We start from the raw sequence: 17,139 nt of genomic DNA on the forward strand, positions 1-17,139 counted from the left end.
CAGATGGCCAACAGACACATGAAAAGATGCTCAACATCACTCATCATCAGGCGAGTGCAAATCAAAACCACAATATCACCTCATACCTGTCAGAAAGGCTCAAATCAAAAACACAGGAAAAAACAGGCGTTGGTGAGGATGTGGAGAAAAAAAACAACAACACCCTTTTGTACTATAGGGGGGAATGTAAATTAGTGCAGCTACTGTGGAAAACAGTATAGAGGTTCCTAAAAAATTAAAAATGGAACTACCATATGATCCAAGAATTCCACTTCTGGGTGTTTATCCAAAAAAATGAAAACACTAATTCAAAAAGATACATGCACCCCTATGTCTACTGCATCATTATTCTTATAGCCAAGATATGGAAGCAACCTAAATGTCCACTGATAGATGAATGCATAAAAAAGATGGGGGGGGGCGTCTGTGTGTATTTATAGATACATAGTTATAGACACAATGGAATATTACTCAGCCATAAAAAAGAAGAATTAAATTTTGCCATTTGCAACAACATGGATGGACCTTGACGGTATAAGGCTAAACGAAATAAGCCAGTCAGAGAAAGACATATTATTTCACTCATATGTGGAATTAAAGAAATAAAACAAACAAAGAAAAAGACAAGAAAACAGACTCTTTTTTTTTTTTTTTTTAAGAAAACAGACTCTTAAGTATAGAAACTGCAAATCTGCAAACTAGAAGTTGCAGAGGGGAGGTGAATGAGGAGATGGGTGAAAATAAAACAAAACCAAAGTGTTGAATTATTATAAAAAATATACACATATGGGACGCCTGGGTGGCTCAGTTGGTTAAGCGGCTGCCTTCGGCTCAGGTCATGATCCCAGCGTCCTGGGATCGAGTCCCACATCGGGCTCCTTGCTTGGCAGGGAGCCTGCTTCTCCCTCTGCCTCTGCCTACCACTCTGTCTGCCTGTGCTCGCTCTCTCTCTCTCTCTAACAAATAAATAAATTAAAAAAATTAAAAAAAAAATATACACATAAACAAACAGGTTAAAAAGTAGAAAGTAGAAAATTCAATTATACATTAACATGTATAAGCTTTCATATGTTAAGGCAAAAGAAATATAATCTGGGCTCAAGAAAAAAATTGTTTTTGAGATACAGACGATTACTGAGACAAGTATGAAAGACATACTCCACTTGAATGAATTAAGGAAAAAAATGAAGAGATCACAAATAGGGAAGTTGTAACATAAAATAATTAGTGGTCAGCACCAAAACCTGGTCAGATATATAATTGTGTTAAAGAAGTTTTACAGGGGCACCTGGGTGGCTCAGTTGGTTAAGTGACTGCCTTCGGCTCGGGTCATGATCCCAGAGTCTTGGGATCGAGCCCCACATCGGGCTCCCAGCTCCACGGGGAGTCTGCTTCTCCCTTGACTCCTCCCTCTCATGCCCCTTCTCACTCTCTCTCTCTCAAATGAATAAATAAAATCTTAAAAAAAAAAAAAAGAAGTTTTACAAATTGACTGTTAAACGTAAATGTCAAATTCATTTTTGAAAAAGGAGCAATATGTAACTGAAAATAATTAGTAAAAATAACAGCAACAATATGGGTTCAAACTTCAGGGCCTAGAAAATGGTGGGGGGAATGTATTAGAAAAAGCAAAGGATGACCAAAAATTAGATATACACCAAAAGGTACAAGCAAAGGATCCAAATTCCTTTAAATTAGAAGAAATAAGAAATGTATGAAGATAGCTTTTCAATGCAGAAAATCAGTGGCATTCTCCCAGGCAGAAAGGCAAGATTCAAAATTAAAACCCCTCAAAGATACCCAGCTCACAAGGAAACTGCCAGACTAGAGTGAAATTCTGTTAGGTCTCACTAGACTTGAGTTTGGAAACTCTTCTTATACAAAGTGAAACAGTAAATGCTTTGGATTTTGTGAGCCATGAGTTCTCTTTTGTAAATACTTAGCTCTTCCACTGTACCAACACAGCAGACATAAATAAAAAATGAATATGAATAAATGAGCATGAGCATGTTCTAATAAAACTTTATTTATGTATTCAGGTGGTGGACCAGATTTAGCCTGCAAGTAATAGTCTGATGATCTCTGCAGCAGACCAGTAGTTCTTTAACTTCGTATTGGAATTACCTGAGGAGCTCTAAAAATACACATGTGCCTCGGTTCCATCCCCAGATATCCTAATTTAATTGGTCTGGGTTACATCTTGGGCACAGGATTTCTAAAAGGTCAACAGTTGACTCTAATGTGAAGCCAGAGTTAAAAACCATTGTTCTAGAAACTTGACCTATATATGCGTCTATGGAGTGGGGAAAAAAGGAGGTAGACTAGATGTCTTTATTTGGCTGTGACATTCCCAAATGTACAGCCTCAGGCTCTCCCATACAACATATAAATTAACTGCAAGAGTACCAGAGCATGTAGTCCTGAAAATATTTATATTCATCTCTATTACCAGCTTATAAACTAGTGCATATCAGATCCAACACAACAAATATATTTCTGAAAAAATGCGGCAGGTCAGTTTGAATTAAAGGCCAATCCATTGTATCCCTGGGATCTAAGGATTCCTAATAGGACTGTTTCTGGTCTTTCTATGGGCCCAGCTCCTTAAATTTTTTATATTGACTAGGAAGGACTGAAAAGATGTTATCATATTTTTTATACTGATATTTAAAGAATAAGTTAAAGAATGCTTTTGAAAAGATTAAGCTAATCCCTCCCAGGAAACAAAAAACATTAAAATATCCCATATTGAAAAGTAGAAAATAAAGAAAAAAGCAGTAAGTCATGAAAAGCTGATGACAAAGTGGATAAAATTTTAAAAAAAATGAGAAATAACTTTTTATATCATAAACTAGGTTATAAAACATCCCCTCAAAATTGCAAAGAACTGAAATACTTCTGAATGTATTATCGCAACAAAATGTGATTGAGCTAGAAATAAATTACATAAGAGACATACAAAACCCTCATATTTGGAAACTAAGTAATTTAATAAATTAAGCAATGCATTTCTAAATAATTTATGGGTTAGAGAATAAATTTCAATACAAAGCAGAAAATAACTTGAACTAACTGGTAATGGAAATATAACTACAAGCTGCAATTAAAGGAAAAATTATAGCTTAAACATACCTACTAAAAAACAAGAGTGAAATTTAGTATATATGTACACATTAAGTAATTAGAAAGCATTTCATAACATATACAAATATTGAATCATTACGTTGTACACCTGAAACAAGTATAATATTGTTTATGACAATTATATCTCAATTAACAAAAAGAAATTAGAAATGATGAACAGCAAATTAAATCCAAAAAGAGTACAAGGGAAGGAATAATAAAGATAGCAGAAATTAATAAAATAGAAAACCAGTATGTCATATAGAAAACCACCAAAATCAAAAGACTAATAAAATTGATAAGCTCCTATAAAACCGATATAGGCAAGGAAAAGAACAAATTACCAACTGGAATGAAAAAGATGACATCACTACTGATCCTACAGATGATAGCACAATGAGAAGTCTATATATACTATTTTCAAAACTTAGAACAAATGGAAAAATTCTGGGAAAAACAAATTTCTCAAACTGAAATAAGAAATGGAAAATCTAAATAGTCAATCTAACAAAGAAGCTGGATTTCTAATTGAAAACTTCCCTAAAAGATAGCTCCATGTCCAAATGGCTTAAGCAATAAGTACTTCAAAACACTGAAGAAAGCATTAATAACCAGTCTTACAGAAAAACTTTCAGATAATAAAAAAGAAGAAACAACTACAAAGCTTTATGAAACCAATGTACCCTTATTATCTACATCTGTCATTACTAGGGAAAAAATTCTAGGTCAATCCCTCTTAGGAACATATATGCAAAATTCCTTTACAGAGTAATAGCAAATTGAATAAAGCAATACACATAAGAGACAATTCATCACAAAATATTACGTGGCAATAAAAAGAAATCAAATACTGATTCATGATGTAATATAGATGAATCTTGAAAACATTATTCCAAGTGAAAGAATCTAGTCACGAAAGACCACATGTTATAGGATTCCATTCACATGAAATAGGCAAATGCAAATGTATGAAGATACAGAACACGCAAATCTGTAAAGAGATGCGAGGGGAAGGTTGGGGAAAAATGGGAAATGATTGCTAAGTGCAACAAGTTTCTTTTTGTTGATTATGGTGATAATAGCATAATCATGAGACTATACTAGAAAACACTGAATTGTACACTTTAAATGTGTGGATTACATATGTTAATTATAGCTCCAAAAACTGTTAAAAAATAGTGTACAGTATATAATAGATTTATGCTCAGGCCAAATAGATTTAGAACTCAAAATGGTAGAGGAAATTCAGAAAAACAAATGTAAAAAGTTCTTTTTAGCTATTCTCAACAATCATATTGGTGGTAGTAATAGCAGCATTGCTATTCTGAGATTGTCTCATATATTGCTAAATTTTTAATATCAATATTTATTAATATCCTGAATGCTAACATGAGTTTCCTGGAGCAGAACAGATTATTATTACTACTTACATATAGTAAGTAGATAATACCATTCTGGCTCTTCTCTGCCACAGCTCTTATCTCAGGAGCAAGGTGATAAAAATGAGATGTAATCTTTCAAGAAATTGCTCTACAGAAGGTAAGGAATCCCCCCCAAATATATTTGCATGTTTACTTAGGAAAAAGGAAACAATTGTTTCCCCTCCCCTTCTGAGTTTCCTTGAATATATAAAGGAAAAGACTTGTGTCTTCACACTTTAGAGTGTAAAAAAACAAAAAAACAAAAACAAAAAAAAAAACCAAAAAAAAAAAACCCCCAAAAAAAGCCTCTGGGGGGAATAAACTAGTGTCTTCAGTTTTATAACCTTGATGTCTCCAAGATCCTGGCCTCATTCCTGCATCCTTGAAATGCAAACATATACCTCCAGAGAAGTAAATACCTCTGGAGTTCTCACTGTTCAGTCATCCATTACATTTCAATGCCTGTCTTAGCCTAGGTCCCAAGTTTCTGTTAAATTTGCTCAGAAAACCTTAACTGTGCAGACATATTTAAAGAACAGAAGTAATGAAAAAGCACAGCAAATCAGGGAGAGGTCCAGGACCCTGTTACAGTGGATATACTGTGGCCCAGATTAGCATGTGAGGTCAATTAGAATCATAGTAACATTCTCCATTTCTTGCCCAACAAAAACAACTCCTCTCATGCACATTCACATTCACAGTGACTGGGGTGGTGACCAGAGCATACCATTCAATAAATTCTTGATTCCATCTGGTTTGAGAATATAACTATACCCCAAAAATCTCAGTACAGGCTTTAACAGTCATTGGATTCCAGATGTCATTATGCAAGATGCTCTCTTCAGGACAACACAGCGTCGTTCTGTTATCTGTCTGATCCCAACCAATGTATCACGGGAAAGACAATCTCCTTTATATCTCTGGTACCCTAGGCCATTAGAAAACAAGCAGAAAGGCCACACTGTCCAGTAATATTCCACCATAACCTAGACTAACCACTTATTCCCACAGTTGGAATCCTTCGCTTGACTTCTGATACTCCTGATCATTGATCTTTAAAAACATCAACTGCCATAATTATTAGAATATTAAATAGTCTTTCCTGGGCAAGGCCACAAGCCCTCTCCCTGCACTGCTGACTGGCACGATGTTCCATTAAAGTAAAATACTCTATTAGTCCAGTCATTTAAAGCTTTGTTGTCCCTTCAGGGCCAGCTCTAGATGCAGCCAGTCTCCTGGAAGAGAGCTCCCTCTAGTGTCTCTACTTGGACTAGCAAGTCCTCTTCATCACGATGAACTTTCAGGATCATGATTTTGGTCTAATGCAGTACCCCAAATCCCTACAGAACATGTGGCACAGAGGAGGGAAGAGCAATCAAGTTACAACATGGGTTATTACCATAGTATATTAATAATAGCTCTGAATTTAGGAAAATGGTTTTCACACAAAAATAACCAATGAAGCCCAATGAGGTCATCAATTGGTATATTACACCAAATATAGCTCTACCTAGGTGTCACAGGTTTTCCATAAATGTATTTTATATAACTTCACAAAGGAGTTATCAGTAATATTGATTCCCTGTATCTCCTCCAAATTTATCTCCTTCAAGGGTGGTGTTTCCTTAAATAAATTCCACTTTCACTGATGTATTTTGTATTCAAAGGACTAGACCAAGCTATGGCAGGCAGTAGAAATCTGTTTTCCATTATACTTAGGTAGATGTCTTAGCAACATACTGTTTTGATTTATGCCCACAAAAAGAGCAAAAGCTCCACTGTTCAGAATCTCCCACTATATAATTCATCAGTAATTATCAAGTCAGCAGAAACATGACCAGAATGGTAACTATTGCCCTTAAACCAGTAACTGAGTGGTAACTGTAATAAACTACCCCTGCATTGAGTCATCAAGTGGCACTCTGTCATTTAGTTGCTCCAAATTATCCAGGTGGAATCTTTAGATTGAGCTTATACATCAGCAACTTCCCTTCTCTGCAAAAATAGGTCCGAGTTTCTCTTGACATCAGTTAAGTAGTCAGCATCAGATCTGAGAGGGATATCTAAAATTCTCTAGCTTGGAGGTCCTGGCAAAGAGGTCACATGATTGCACCCCTCCATGGAATTGTAATTCACTTATAGGCACCTATCTATTTTCTATGATTCCCTCCATTTCCATTTATTACCTGTTTGACCCATATCCTTTCCCCTCTGATTGGTCTTTCTGGTTCAGTAGATGCATTATAAATCCATAGGGCCAGTAAAAACAGCAGCCTTGTTAACACATCTCCTTGGACTCACTCCCAGGCTGACACTATAGAATTCAACAGATAATCACAGACACATGCCCCTCCGTTTACAGACAGGCCTTAATTTGCCTACATGGATGAAGCTATGACACAACCGTAAGAGTCTTTAAGAACATGCACTGTCAAACTTATGGTATTAATATTGTGTTTAGTGTACTGATAATACTTTCCTTTGGTACATAGTGCAGATCTGCGGGTGATGAATTCTCTCAACTTTTGTACATCTGAAAGTGTCTTCACCTGATCTTCATTTTGAAATTTATTTTTACTGAGCATAAAATTCTTGGTAATTTTTATTGATTTTCCATCACTTTAAAGATGTCTTATCATCTTCCAGTTTGCATAGTTTCTGAAGCAAAGTCTGATGACATTTTAATCTTTGCTTTCTGCATAAAATTAATCTTTTTTAAAGATTTTATTTATTTATATGACAGACAGAGATTACAAGCAGGCAGAGAGGCAGGCGGGGGGGTGGGTGGGTGGCAGGCTCCCTGCTGAGCAGAGAGCCCAATGCGGGGCTAGATCCCAAGACCCTGGGATCATGACCCGAGCCGAGGGCAGAGGCATTAACCCACTGAGCCACCCAGGCGCCCCTACAATTAATCTTTCACACTGGCTGCCTTAGGATTCTTTCTTTACCACTGGTTTTCGCAATTCAATTATGACGTGCTTTGTGATTTTCTTCATTTTTCTTCTGTTTGGGGTTGACTGAAATTTTGGATCTGTAAATTTACAGTTTTCATCAAACTGGGAGAATCTTTTGGTCATTATTTCTTCAAATATTCTCCTCATTCCCTCTCCTGAGGCTCTACCACTTGTTAGGCTGCTTGATACAGTCTAACAGTTCGCTAATGTTGTCTTAATTATTTTTAGTCCCTTCTTTTTCCCTCTATGCTTCATTTTTGACAGTTTTATTTGTCTTCAGGTTTACTCATCTCTTATGCAATGTCTAATTGCCATGCATTGTTCATTTCAGGTAATGCATTTTTGAAGTTATATTTGGGTCTTTTAATATTTTGTATTTTCCTTGTCATAATCATAATTTGACTTTTTTTGAGCATACTAAGCATATATAAGAGCTGTTTTAACTTCCTTGCAAGCTAATTTCAAATCTGGGTCTATTCTGGTTGATTTTCTCAGTATCAATCAAATGTTCTTGCTTCTTTGCATGCCTGGCAATTTAAATACAAGGCATTGGGAATTTTATATTACTATGTGTTAGATTTTATAGTATTCCTTTAGGTAGTTTAGGATTTTGTAGAATTACTATATGATCCAGTAATTGCACTACTGGGTATTTACCCAAAGAATATGAAAACACTCATTCGGAAAGATATACGTACCCCTTGCTTATTGCAGCATTGTTTACAATAACCAAATCATGGAAGGAGATCAAGTGTCCACCTGTAGATGTAGAGTGTGTGTGTGTGTGTGTGTTTTATACACAGTAGAATAATACTCAGCCAGAAGAAAGAAAGTTGCAACAACATGGATGGGCTTAGAGGGTATAATTCTAAAGCAAAATACATCAGTCAGAGAAGGACAAGTACCATATGATTTTTCACCCATATGTGGAATTTAAGAAACAAAACAAATAACAAAGGAAAAAAAAAAAGACTCCTAACTATAGAGGACAAACTGATGGTTATCAGAGAGGAGATGGGTGAGGATAGGGGATAGGACAAATAGGTGAAGGGGATTAAAAGTCCACTGAATCATTGAACACAACATCAAAAACTAATAATGCGCTATATGTACATATATGAACATAAAAAAAAGTACACTTATCTTGATGAGCACTAAGTATGAAATAGTTGACTGACTATATTGTACACCTGAAACTACCACTGTACGCTATCTATTCTGGAATTTTAAAAAAACAGAAAAAATAGCTTAGGATTTTGAGTTATTTATTAGATCAGGTTCATAGCAGCCTTTGGACTGAGACTCAAGACTACCAAGGCACTAACTGTTTGAAGACTCAATTAAGGTAAATCTACATTTAATGACATGGTCAAAAATTCCTAAGACATACTGTTGAGTAAAAAAGTCAAGCTGTCAACCAATACAGAGTATGATACCATTTATGTAATATTTATAAAAAAAAATCCCATAAAATAATCATAGCATTTCTACTCATACACAACACATATACCAAAAGAAAAATGTGATCTAGAAAGATGATCAGTTATTACTTCTGGTACTTATCTCTGGGAAAGAGAGTAGCTGGAGAGAAAGGAGAGAACAGAAACACATGGAAACTTTATCTAGAAAATTTTAACATCTGGCAAGAATTTTCATGTAGTTTTCATGTAATTACTCATACAATTTTCATGTAATACTCATACAATTAAAAAAAAGTATTTCTAAAAGTCAGGATTGTTCTTAAATACAATGTATACAAGGTTCTTTAAATAATTCTAAAACTCAGAAACTTCTTAAAACGCTAAGTTGTTAATGTGCAGATTTCACGAGTTCACTGGTGCCTACAAGAGACCAAGGTTATGTGACACAATTATCAGAAATACATTTTTATTCAGCCATGTAGAACTGACGCTTTTCTAAGACCACTCCTATAATCTAACGGGCCACAAAATTTTGCTGAATCCCTCTCCCTACAGAAAGGTCCTATTGTCCCACATTTTGATTAAAAACCTTTCTGAAAATTTTATTTATTTTTATTTTTTAAAGATTTTATTTATTTGACAGAGATCACAAGTAGGCAGAGAGGCAGGCAGAGAGAGAGAGGAAGGGAAGAGGCTCCCCGCTGAGCAGAGAGCCCGATGAGGGGCTCGATCCCAGGACCCTGAGATCATGACCTGAGCCGAAGGCAGAGGCCCCAACCCACTGAGCCACCCAGGTGCCCCTAAAAAAACCTTTCTGAAAATTTTAAATAGGCAGGGAAGAAAGCTTGGAAACCTATTTCACATCATTTATGTTTTTACATTCTTAGAAATAATGTCCCACTCAATAAACCATTCCTTAACAGTGTTCTCAAGAATAACTTTTACCATTTCACACCTTTAGGTAATCAATAGAAACTATGTACTATAAATGTTAAAATCATATCTATACTTTTGTCATTCGAATGCTGAAGACAAATTAGCTCAGTTTTATACTTTATCTAAAAGTTTAGTACAGTTAAACACCATCTCTAACCCCTCCATAGAGACACACACACATCCACATAGACAAATGAAAAAAAAACCCACACAGTCTCAGTTACACTATAATAAAGGTGTCACAGAGGTTATATCATATGGCTCTTTCTTTCTAATGAGGTAGGTTCTCTGGGTTCTAATCCATTCCATTCTCCACTCCATTCTAGTAAAAGTGACAGAATATGTACTGTCCAGTGAGGTGTCACATGAACTTCATTACAAAGTAGGCAATGTTAGGAAATCCAAAAGAGAGAGCAACAGACAAAGAGAAAGCAAGAGAACATACTCTGTATAGATTTATATAGAAACTCATAGGACAAATATATCTATAGTGAGAACTTCAATCATAAGGGTTGCTGAGCAACCTTTTCTCAAAAATGAGAATACCCCACCTCGATCTTTCTCTTGTTAACAGCTGAGGAGATTAACTTCAGGTTCTCTATATAACACTTTCCACTACAGACAACATTTCACCTTCAACAAGGAGAGAGTAGCTTCATGTTTACCAAGGAGAAATATTATGGGATCTTTCTTTTAATGTTGTTTAAAATGTGAATTTGTCTTTAAAATCTTCCACAGTTTGAGACCTTGCTATTTCAGAGATCAGCAATGTAAACTTGCAAATGAGGTACATGATTTAGGCTTTGAGAAACCCGAGGCTCCAGGGCATTTACTGTAATAGGTTCGTGAAATAAATATATTGAGCTCAAACCCTACGGTTTCTTGAAAGTGAATATAATTATAAAAATTCAAAACAACAAATTAAGTGTGTTCATATATAATATCCATATTTGAATCACATTACCACCTGCCTGTTGTATCCATGCTAACTGATCAAATGACATTCTCGCAAATATAATTTTCTTACCATCCCCTACAAAAACCTACTACTCTGCTTATTTCTGACACCACAAAGCCAATCATTCTATTTTAGCATATTCAAAATGTTTAAAAAATATGAAAAATATGATTATGTTGTGCCAAATACAGATTTTAAGAAATTTCAAAAAAAAGAAAAAAGAAAAGAAAAAAACCAACCTTCTTATCCCATTTCCTATGAACCTGTGTTCTGAATCCTATAAAAAGAACTTTAATCGAAGGACCAAAATACAATAACAATTTTAGAGGCAGTTATACATTTAAAAAAGAAAATGATGACGCTCACTTGTAATCACTTTGGTAAATGGTCAAAAGCCCATTTTAAACTTCCCCCTAGTCAATTTGTTCAGTTGTGACTCCACATTTTTACATTCTAAATTATTCTCCCTTTTCTGTTGTAACTGTTTATTAGTGAACACAGATTATCTGTGTGGTAACAGATAACTCCCTTTAAAGTCTGGCTACATACCCAACGCTGCTACTTTAATGATGATTGCTTGAATGTTAGACGATATCATCTCTCGGAGCAAATCTTCCTGGTTTCTCTGCCAAAGGTAAGCTAAAGGCTGGAGATTAAGTCTTTTACACCTATAAAATAAAAAGAAAAAAATCAGATGATATCTTGATGTTCCATACTTGGATCCAGAGCAATTACTTTGATTTTAAACATAATGCTTCTCTCAAGGATTTTAGCATTTTAAAATGCTTTAAAAAACATGTTTTGCATAATGAAGTTTATATATACAACATAAACATATTTAATTTCCATAGGCTATGCATAAACAGATAAAAATGAAATCTCCAGGCAGATTAGAAATATTAATTTTAGTAAGACTCTAAGTTTAGAAATCTATGCTAAAAAGCTTCCAAATGCCGATGGATGATTATTCTTGTTCTTAGAACTTCCTTAGGTATCAAAATTGTGAAGCATATGTAAAACAGGCAAATCAACGTATCCTAATAAAACAATCATATGTTGATTAAATTTACAATACCTATGGTTACATGAACTATTCTTCTCTACTAACTTTGACATTTTTTAAAAAGAATTTGACTTTGAATGAAAAATAATAATAAGGACAAAATGTACAATATATTGAGCATTGTATTACATATTTTACATGATGGTGCAATAGAGAGAATATATATGGTTTTGGAGTCAAGACAAATTTGAAATCTCCTCTGGCACTCACTAGCTACATGACTTTGACAGGTTAACTAAACGATATGTCTTTAGTTTCCTAGTTCATAAATAGGAACAAAAATATCTCCTTTCAAAGTTCTTGAGAAGATTAAGAAATTAGAAAGAGAAGCCAACCTTTTACTCCTCTTTTTTTTTTCTTTCACATTTCTCACCCAATCTACCATAACACACAACATGATCATTCCTCACCAATACCACTGCTAACACCCAGGTCTGAGCCACCATTATCTTTGATGTCAGTATCCCTCTAACTTCTTTCCCTGCTTCTATCTGCCTGTTCAAAATCAGTTTTCAGTGGAGCAGCCAGTATAATCCTTTTAAGACATAAAATGAATCATGGGATTCCTCGCCTCAAACTCTCCCCATCACTCCTTATAAAAGTCCTTGCAAGAGACCTACATGGATCTCACTCTGGTTAGTGCGTAGCTCATCTCCTACTACTTTCCCTTCACTCCAACCCACCACCACTGGCCTCCTCACTCTTGTCTAATATACTAGCCATGTTTCCTACCTTCTTCACTTATTTTATGCCTTAGCTTAAATGTCACTTTCTCAAGGAGGACTATAACTGATTAAAAGAAGTAAAGATAAAGAAAATAGTACAATGCCTGGATAAATAGATTTTCAATAAATGGCAGTCAAAGCCAAGTGACTTGCCCAGGTCAGAGTAAGTGGCTGAGATCAGATTTCAAATAAAAAACATAGCTCTAAAACTCAGCATCTATAAGTTTGCCCTGCTGACTATTCAAGCCCACAATAATCTTTCTCTCAGCAAACCCCAATACTTAATAAACATACCACATATTTGGTCATTTACTCATACATGGCCTTAAAAATATTACTCTTCGGGGTGCCTGGGTGGCTCAGTGGGTTAAAGCTTCTGCATTGGGCTCAGGTCAGGATCCTGGGATCGAGCCCCACATCGGGCTCTCTGCTTAGCAGGGAGTCTGCTTCCCCTCTCCCCCTGCCTGCCTCTCTGCCTACTTGTGATCTCTGTCTGTCAAATAAATAAATAGAATCTTTAAAAAAAAAATTACTCTTCTTTCTCCAGGTATATATACCCTGACTTTCAAAGATACCAAAACCTTCCTACTGCAGACTGTTTTACATACTTACCCTTTGAAAAATGTCCCAGAGTATCTAAATCAATGTTGAGGCAGTTAATAAATACAAAAATAATAACACTGAAAGTCCCCATATAACAAAGGCATTATAATTTTAGCTGTCCTCCCACCAGCACTTAACACCTACCAATCAAAACGATCTCTCTACTTTTTTTAGCTAAGATTTTTTAAATTGAAAAAACCTTATTCTCTTTCTATCTTTATTGTAAAATTCTTGGTTTTTGCTTTGATAGCCATAATCTTTTGACTATTTCCAGACTTAAGTCAAGCTTTTTTGCCTATTTAAATTCTTTAACAGTTCAAAGTATCATGGTTCAAATATACTTCCTCTGTAAGTCACTACTGCATTTGAGCTTGTGATATTTATTAAATATTTTATATCTTGAAAATACACTGATGCAATACAACCTACAAACTGAAGACAGGCTAATTCAAAACTGAGTCTATAAACCAAGGGACTCCCAGCGACAATACTTTAAAATTTTCAAGGATAAAATTAGTGGAGATATGGTTTATTCTATAAAATCTGAGTACTTTAACCATGTGTTAAAGTGCACCTGAGACTGTTTTAAGAAAAATCTTGCCTCCGTCTATGGGTATGTTCTGGATCCTTCTCCCATATAGATATAAGGCAGCTTCCTAATCAGGAGCACATTTTCATTTGGCTTTTAACTTTCATAAATAAATGTCAGCCCCATCTATAGTTTGGCTACCCATTAAACCATGTGGGCTTGAACTTATTAAAAAACACAGATTTGTAAACTAAATAATTCTCAGAGAATACGACCTAAAACTTGATGAAAATAGTATTTCTAACATATGGTTTAAGGGATATGCAATCCATCTCCATCTGTAGATCAGTCGTTCTCAAATGTAGGCGAGCAGAATGTAAGGAAATCTTTTTCAAACTACACATATGACCTCCCCCAACTTCCACCTCCACTCTCCCTTTTCCAGAGATACTGATACCCCCAAATTTGAGAGCATCATATTCCTCTTCATTTAATTATACTTCGTCCTATAGTTCTTTCTTTTATTTTAAAAAAATTGGATTTTTAAAAAAGTTTTACTTTTATTTATTTATTTTTTAGTAATCTCTACACACAACAAAGGTCACAAACTCATGACCCTGAGAGATCAAGAGAAGCATGCTCTTCCGATTCAGACAGCCAGATGCCTCTAAAAATTTTGGATTTTTGACTGCCTTACATTCACTGCAGAATTAGAGATAAAATAAATGCAATTTAAAAAAAGTTTTCAAGCCAATTAATATATTTTTTAATACATGTTATTTATGTGATAGTCAATATGAATGTGTCTTTGTCAAGAATATAAAATTACTACACAAATACAACCTTTATCTGATTTCCATTTATCATTTTGAATGGCAAAATTTACTTATTTCTAGGTCAAGCTGTACTGAAGATTAATACTGGAGTCCCTATTTTCCTTTTTGCTAATATAATCATACATAAAGTTTCTATTCAGTATTTTATTTACCCAAATAAACTAAAAATGAAAAATAAATTCAGATGATGTTTTACAAGCCAACATTAAATAACCAATATTATCATTATACTTTATGGTTTTTGAATAGATGAGTAGAATTGATTATTTTGGTACCTGGAGATACAATGTTTTACCACTGCTACATCCTTTGAAGGGTGAGAAAGACGAAGAGAGCAATAATCTAAAAAGTCCTTGAAAGCTGAATGCTTTGTTATATAAGTATTTTAATCACATGAATATTTTTGCCCAAGAGTTGAATTCTAAAGACCAAAGAAGGAAAGATTCCTTAATAAGCTTTTTTTTTCCCCTCTTTAAAATACCACTGCATTCCTGGTGTGTCTGGATGATGTAATAGGTTAAGCACCTGACTCTTGGTTTCAGCTCAGGTCTGATCTCAGAGTCCTCAGATTGAGCCCTGCATCAGGCTCCATGCTCAGTGAGGAGCCCTCTTGGCTTTCTCTCTCCCTATCCCCTCCCCTTTTCTCTTTCTCTAAAATAAATGAATGCATTTTTAAAAAAGGTATCACTGCATTCATTTTACTAGCTGATTTTTATTAACAATGATTGATGAGTTAAAAGGGATTAAAAAGGCATACTGATTCAAATAAGGAAACTGAAACAATACTTTTGACTTTAAAAATCTTTGCCTTGATTTTTTATTATAAATAATTTATTTTTCCTTATGGTAAGGAAGTTGGAGTTTTCTCCATGTGTGATATTAGGATAGAAAAAAAGTAAAAGTACAACTTTTGTTATTTAGATAACATAGGTAGTTATTATGTCCATGAAGCATGTAGAATATACATTTTACTTATTATTTGGATACAATTATATTTTTAATTTATTCCCATTCTTAAAATACATGTAATTTTAAAATATAGGACAAGTTTTTAAAAATAAAATAAAATATAGGAAAAATAAATGTTCTCTTACACATTTTCTACTCGAACACGCTGATAGTCAGAACGTATAGCACCTACTGATATCCCCTCTACTTCTTCTTTTTCCTGAAAATAAAAGAAAAAATATAGCTTTAAAAAAAAAAAAGTGTGGCTATTCATCTTGCTCTGAAAATTATTAAAGAACTGTGTATCATCTAGAAAACCATCTTGAAGCAGAATAATTTATGAAAATGCAATCCACATTCAGAAAAACTACATACATAGATTTAAGTCATACTCTCAGCTGTGGGAAAAATAATCATTCTTTTTACTTAAAATCCAAATAACTAGAGACTACTTTCTGTAGACTGGGCAGACTTAGATGGTACTTTCAAATGTTTTCTCACTTAACATATTTTTAAAGATTCAATGATGTTCAGTTGAAATTTTTGAGAAATTTCTATTTAAGGACAATATTTTCTCAGACTGAGTAACTTTAAAAGAAAAATAAGCAGTGGGATAAGTAGAAAAGGAGACACAATGATTTTTTATTTGTATCTCACAAAAGGTGATTAATAGGAGCATCCAGGAAGCAGAGATGGAAGAGTGATTACCTGAATAACAGTATAGCACAATGGATAAAAAAATTCCATGATGAGAAGGAAACAATGAATTATCATCAACAGAGTTACAACTGAGAACACCCAGCACTACATCCAGCAGAGTCTCATAGGAAAGAGAACTAGTCTACCCAGCGTGCTCATTAATGATGGAGATGTAAATTCAAATATGATCAAGTTTGCAATGATATAAAGCTAGGACAGATAAAAAAATAAAGAAGAGGAGATCAATCAAGTACATATATGGATACAGAGAACTTGGAGACTTAGAAGGACAGGTCTGAGATGAGATTTAATGTAAGGAAGTATAAGATAGTATACTTAGGGAAGAATAATATACAATACAGGTATACACTAGGGAACTGTTATCTAGAAAACAGATATGAAGAAAGTGACTAGGGGGTAATTACTAATAACAAACTGAACAGAAATTCTCTGAATAGGCATAAAAGAAAATCCATCCCAGTATATACAGTATAGAAGAAACTACTTGAGAGAGATGACTTCATTATTAATACCCTTTCCATACCTGGAAATCTACAAAGAAAAGCAATAGTGTCTCACATAAAAACACATGTAATACTTCAAGACATACTGAAATAATGGAGTGTGTCCTAATAGGATGCCATAATAAGTAAACAACTAAATGCACAACAGGAATCTCTCATGTCTTTGGAGATGAAGCCAATTTAAAGTTTCCCCTCCAAAATGATAAAGAAATATCTGCCCAAACATCCCCAAAATAAAATGATTCTATTAGATAAGGATGACAGGAAAAAAACTATTTCCTTTCCTTCCCTAGTTTAGCAAATCTGTGAGAGCATTTGCTTATAATCTTTCTCTTCACTTCCTAGTCATTTTCTTTTCATAAAAGTCATTGTATTCATTAGAAAAGGTCAAGGCATAGT

At 34.4% G+C, this 17,139-nt stretch overlaps 1 protein-coding gene across 5 annotated transcripts in view; it reads right to left on the minus strand.

Annotated features, from left to right (window-relative positions):
• The window catches only part of DPH6 (diphthamine biosynthesis 6), a 180,024-nt gene that overhangs the window by 62,635 nt on the left and 100,250 nt on the right, over positions 1 to 17,139 (minus strand). For all 5 annotated transcript variants that reach the window (XM_080809912.1, XM_080809913.1, XM_080809911.1 and 2 more), the window contains exons 4-5: positions 15,664 to 15,737; positions 11,363 to 11,481 (exon numbers count right to left, since the gene is read on the minus strand). In XM_080809912.1, the coding sequence (XP_080666038.1) occupies positions 11,363 to 11,481; positions 15,664 to 15,737 (193 nt within the window). The remainder of the gene's footprint in view (positions 1 to 11,362; positions 11,482 to 15,663; positions 15,738 to 17,139) is intronic.

Source organism: Martes martes (genome assembly GCF_963455335.1).
Source record: "Martes martes genome assembly, chromosome: 7".
Taxonomy (NCBI): Eukaryota; Metazoa; Chordata; class Mammalia; order Carnivora; family Mustelidae; genus Martes; species Martes martes.